The following is a 5,433-nucleotide window of genomic DNA, read 5'->3' on the forward strand; positions in this document are numbered from 1 at the left end:
TGGTAAATTCCTAACAGAGGACACCAATATACCCATGTTTTGGAAAAAAAGAAAATTCCAATGGCAGCCTGGGATGTAATTAAGTGAAGTTTGTAAAACCAATTAAAATAAAAAAATAGCCGTGGGCTTAATTTTTTTTAAAATAATTATTTAATTAAAGTAATTTTGTATTTTTATAAGTTTTGTAATAAAGAAAATTTTACATTTTTTTTTTTTTTAACATATCCACACAATGGAAGCGGGAGAAAGAATTCGAACTAGTGACTACCGTTTCATGAGACGTGGTCTGCAACCGATTGAACTACCTTTAGGGACAAGAAAATTTTCCTTGTTTACTGTTTGATTTACCCCTAAACCATATCGATAGAGTGTAATTAATATGGATTAAAATATGGAATAGCGACATTGTAAATTTTTAATTGCAAAAGCGCATAATACATCAAGGGTAAGTATGTTTTTTTTGTTTTTTTTTGTTTTTTTGTTTTTTTTTTTACAATAAATCCTCCATATTTCCAAGTGAATAGTAGAGGAGTATTTCATTATGACATTATATTTCGTCAAGTCTCTTTTTTTTTTTTTTTACAATAAATCATCCATATTTCCAAGTGAACAGTAAAGAGCAATTTCATTATGACATTATATTTCATAAAGTCCATAGTATATGATGCTCCCATGTAAATTTTCAGGATCCTCCATGAAAATATCAATTCAATTTTTCCATCTCTAAGTGCTTGGCTCTCCAATGTTGACAATGCATGCCCCTTCCTCACAAAAAAAAAAAAAAAAAAAAAGGGAAGGGAAACTACTAGTATTTTGTAGATGGATATATAACTTAATTTCAATTAATTATTTGTTAGCTATAATTAGCTGATAATAATCATTTTCGGAATAGCAAACATTTCCCACTTCAAATTCTGAATGCCATATTATAAAGATAGGAAAGGATTTATTAGACGATGCTTAATTGTCAGGGTTACAAGTTGCATTATAACGCCAAAGATAATAAGAGAATACATGCTAATTATTCTTCTTGTTGCAATTGTTGTAGCAATCTTCCACATAATCTTTCACATAAGCTGCCAGTTTATCTCCGCCTTTATCTTCTTCTGCCAAATATAAACACGTGAATATAATTTGATAATAGAAAGAAGAAAAATGGTTTATTTTCTTCTTCTTTTTTTCGTCTCTTGTCAATTTCCATATAAGAGACGGGCAAATCCAACATTAAATTTGTAGGTGAGAGCTCCACATATTCAATGGTAGATTTATAAAAAATATAGGTTATAGATGAATATATAACATGTATTTAGAAAGAAATTTATCTCCATATATATAAGAAATGTGCGAAAGACCCAATTGAATGATGAAATTCTATCATTTCTCTTTTATATATATATATATACCTGAGAAGATGCGTATTGAGTGTGCACAATCAGAGGTACAACTATAAACGCTATCTGTAGGAGACTTAATGCATTTTAGCGTACAGAGATCGGAGCAAAGCAGGTATAGTAGATTACTGCTCTTCTTCTCAGAAAGACACCCAGGACCACAGTTTGCAGTGCAGCGAGAATCAGCATTGGCTTGTGCAACAACAAGCACAAGCATAATTAGCACTGTCATCATCACTATAACTCTTCTCATCTTAACTCCTTCTATGACTCCAAAATCTCTCTATGTATATATTGAAACTATAGTGATTTTGAAGTTGAGTACAACATCACGATTTAATTTATAGACTTGGAACACTTAATTTGTCATCAATGAGTGGACATAAAAATGAGTATTGAAGTTTTGGCCATCTATAAAAAATCTTTTAATCTATACACGTTTAGATCTTCTTGCCTTTTAGTAAATATCCAATATTGAAGATGTTGCCATAATTGTATAAAATAGTAATTATTCTTGAGAATTCAAGAAACACATTAATTAAAATGACTTTATACCCATATCAATATATCATGGCCGGCTTAAAATAATCTAATTAAGACTTTGTTTGTTCCCATTGAAATATTTATCATTGAAAAATATTTTTAGTGAAATCCTTTTCAAAAAAAAAAAAAAGGTTTTAGGCACCCTAAAAGCATTTATATAGCATTTGATGCATACGTCTACTTTTAAGTTATCTGATGAGACCAAGCGTTTGTGACATGCCAAGAATGTACTACTTACTTGCTATGGTACTATGGAACATGGAGTAGATTAAGTAGTTTCGTGGGAAAAAGGTTCGAGGTGTATTTTCCAAGATTCGTCCAGGAAGCCAAAGCTCGATTGTACGCCCCTAAATTTACTAAGTAGTCCAAATTTGTTGTGTATGTCAAGCCGAATGAAGAGATCAAGAAGGCGCTTATACGAACGCTGATGGCATGCTTTGACATCAGAAATTTCGCACAACTACAGGAGAATTTCTGACTCAACAATCGGCACTGGACTACTTAACCCATTGGTAAGTCCATCAGCGAGTTGGCCATGTGTAGGCACATAAGGTGTACAAATGTATCCGCTCTCCAACTTTTCTTTGATGAAGTGTCTATGAATTTCAATGTGTTTTCTTCGTTCATGCTGTATCGGATTATGAGCATGCTGTACCATGCTGATTGCAGACTTATTATTACAATAGAGTCTCATCGGACCATCCCACTTAATCGTCATAGCGGCTTGAACAACAAGCCACATTTTTAGTAAGTAGCATTTTTAAAGAATTTTAATGCCTAGAAATGGCATAAATTCTATAATTTGAGAATTTACAATTTCAAATAAATTATAGGGGATCCTACTCCGTTTTTGGTGAGTGTTTGTGACTTTATTTGAAATGAAGTCATTTCGAACTCTAAAATTGCACCGTCCAATTGGAATAAGATCTTTTATTTTTGAAAACTTTACTTGCCTCATGATAAATAGACGCTTTTGCAATTATATTTTCAAAGTTTATAAATTTATAATGTCAGTACCGCATGTTTTAAGTCTTTTTAATTACACGCCCTCAATTATGACTGTGGTAAATTCCTAACAGAGGACACCAATATACCCATGTTTTGGAAAAAAAGAAAATTCCAATGGCAGCCTGGGATGTAATTAAGTGAAGTTTGTAAAACCAATTAAAATAAAAAAATAGCCGTGGGCTTAATTTTTTTTAAAATAATTATTTAATTAAAGTAATTTTGTATTTTTATAAGTTTTGTAATAAAGAAAATTTTACATTTTTTTTTTTTTTAACATATCCACACAATGGAAGCGGGAGAAAGAATTCGAACTAGTGACTACCGTTTCATGAGACGTGGTCTGCAACCGATTGAACTACCTTTAGGGACAAGAAAATTTTCCTTGTTTACTGTTTGATTTACCCCTAAACCATATCGATAGAGTGTAATTAATATGGATTAAAATATGGAATAGCGACATTGTAAATTTTTAATTGCAAAAGCGCATAATACATCAAGGGTAAGTATGTTTTTTTTGTTTTTTTTTGTTTTTTTGTTTTTTTTTTTACAATAAATCCTCCATATTTCCAAGTGAATAGTAGAGGAGTATTTCATTATGACATTATATTTCGTCAAGTCTCTTTTTTTTTTTTTTTACAATAAATCATCCATATTTCCAAGTGAACAGTAAAGAGCAATTTCATTATGACATTATATTTCATAAAGTCCATAGTATATGATGCTCCCATGTAAATTTTCAGGATCCTCCATGAAAATATCAATTCAATTTTTCCATCTCTAAGTGCTTGGCTCTCCAATGTTGACAATGCATGCCCCTTCCTCACAAAAAAAAAAAAAAAAAAAAAGGGAAGGGAAACTACTAGTATTTTGTAGATGGATATATAACTTAATTTCAATTAATTATTTGTTAGCTATAATTAGCTGATAATAATCATTTTCGGAATAGCAAACATTTCCCACTTCAAATTCTGAATGCCATATTATAAAGATAGGAAAGGATTTATTAGACGATGCTTAATTGTCAGGGTTACAAGTTGCATTATAACGCCAAAGATAATAAGAGAATACATGCTAATTATTCTTCTTGTTGCAATTGTTGTAGCAATCTTCCACATAATCTTTCACATAAGCTGCCAGTTTATCTCCGCCTTTATCTTCTTCTGCCAAATATAAACACGTGAATATAATTTGATAATAGAAAGAAGAAAAATGGTTTATTTTCTTCTTCTTTTTTTCGTCTCTTGTCAATTTCCATATAAGAGACGGGCAAATCCAACATTAAATTTGTAGGTGAGAGCTCCACATATTCAATGGTAGATTTATAAAAAATATAGGTTATAGATGAATATATAACATGTATTTAGAAAGAAATTTATCTCCATATATATAAGAAATGTGCGAAAGACCCAATTGAATGATGAAATTCTATCATTTCTCTTTTATATATATATATATACCTGAGAAGATGCGTATTGAGTGTGCACAATCAGAGGTACAACTATAAACGCTATCTGTAGGAGACTTAATGCATTTTAGCGTACAGAGATCGGAGCAAAGCAGGTATAGTAGATTACTGCTCTTCTTCTCAGAAAGACACCCAGGACCACAGTTTGCAGTGCAGCGAGAATCAGCATTGGCTTGTGCAACAACAAGCACAAGCATAATTAGCACTGTCATCATCACTATAACTCTTCTCATCTTAACTCCTTCTATGACTCCAAAATCTCTCTATGTATATATTGAAACTATAGTGATTTTGAAGTTGAGTACAACATCACGATTTAATTTATAGACTTGGAACACTTAATTTGTCATCAATGAGTGGACATAAAAATGAGTATTGAAGTTTTGGCCATCTATAAAAAATCTTTTAATCTATACACGTTTAGATCTTCTTGCCTTTTAGTAAATATCCAATATTGAAGATGTTGCCATAATTGTATAAAATAGTAATTATTCTTGAGAATTCAAGAAACACATTAATTAAAATGACTTTATACCCATATCAATATATCATGGCCGGCTTAAAATAATCTAATTAAGACTTTGTTTGTTCCCATTGAAATATTTATCATTGAAAAATATTTTTAGTGAAATCCTTTTCAAAAAAAAAAAAGGTTTTAGGCACCCTAAAAGCATTTATATAGCATTTGATGCATACGTCTACTTTTAAGTTATCTGATGAGACCAAGCGTTTGTGACATGCCAAGAATGTACTACTTACTTGCTATGGTACTATGGAACATGGAGTAGATTAAGTAGTTTCGTGGGAAAAAGGTTCGAGGTGTATTTTCCAAGATTCGTCCAGGAAGCCAAAGCTCGATTGTACGCCCCTAAATTTACTAAGTAGTCCAAATTTGTTGTGTATGTCAAGCCGAATGAAGAGATCAAGAAGGCGCTTATACGAACGCTGATGGCATGCTTTGACATCAGAAATTTCGCACCACTACGAGAGAATTTCTGACTCAACAATCGGCACTGAACTACTTAA

General features: G+C 31.5%; 2 protein-coding genes across 2 annotated transcripts; both read right to left on the reverse strand.

Annotated features, from left to right (window-relative positions):
* Positions 1 to 906: 906 nt before the first annotated feature.
* On the reverse strand, positions 907 to 1,689 carry LOC132186130 (uncharacterized). The gene is made up of 2 exons (XM_059599955.1): positions 1,404 to 1,689; positions 907 to 1,106 (listed from the first exon to the last, which is right to left on the reverse strand). The coding sequence occupies exons 1-2, from the start codon at positions 1,642 to 1,644 to the stop codon at positions 1,018 to 1,020; spliced, it is 330 nt and encodes a 109-aa protein (XP_059455938.1). The 5' UTR covers positions 1,645 to 1,689; the 3' UTR covers positions 907 to 1,017.
* Positions 1,690 to 3,902: 2,213 nt separating this feature from the next.
* Positions 3,903 to 4,685, reverse strand: LOC132186131 (uncharacterized). Its single transcript, XM_059599956.1, has 2 exons — positions 4,400 to 4,685; positions 3,903 to 4,102 (listed from the first exon to the last, which is right to left on the reverse strand). Exons 1-2 carry the CDS (start codon positions 4,638 to 4,640, stop codon positions 4,014 to 4,016), a joined length of 330 nt encoding a protein of 109 aa, XP_059455939.1. The 5' UTR covers positions 4,641 to 4,685; the 3' UTR covers positions 3,903 to 4,013.
* Positions 4,686 to 5,433: the final 748 nt, after the last annotated feature.

This window comes from Corylus avellana, chromosome ca7, assembly GCF_901000735.1.
Source record: "Corylus avellana chromosome ca7, CavTom2PMs-1.0".
Classification (NCBI taxonomy): Eukaryota; Viridiplantae; Streptophyta; class Magnoliopsida; order Fagales; family Betulaceae; genus Corylus; species Corylus avellana.

Excerpts from the sequence above, each read along its gene's own strand:
- LOC132186130 (XM_059599955.1), bottom strand. The coding sequence starts at position 1,644 with ATGAGAAGAGTTATAGTGATGATGACAGTGCTAATTATGCTTGTGCTT. Across the intron at positions 1,107-1,403 it reads CTCAATACGCATCTTCTCAG|AAGAAGATAAAGGCGGAGAT; the intron begins GTATATATATAT and ends TATATTTGGCAG.
- LOC132186131 (XM_059599956.1), bottom strand. The coding sequence starts at position 4,640 with ATGAGAAGAGTTATAGTGATGATGACAGTGCTAATTATGCTTGTGCTT. Across the intron at positions 4,103-4,399 it reads CTCAATACGCATCTTCTCAG|AAGAAGATAAAGGCGGAGAT; the intron begins GTATATATATAT and ends TATATTTGGCAG.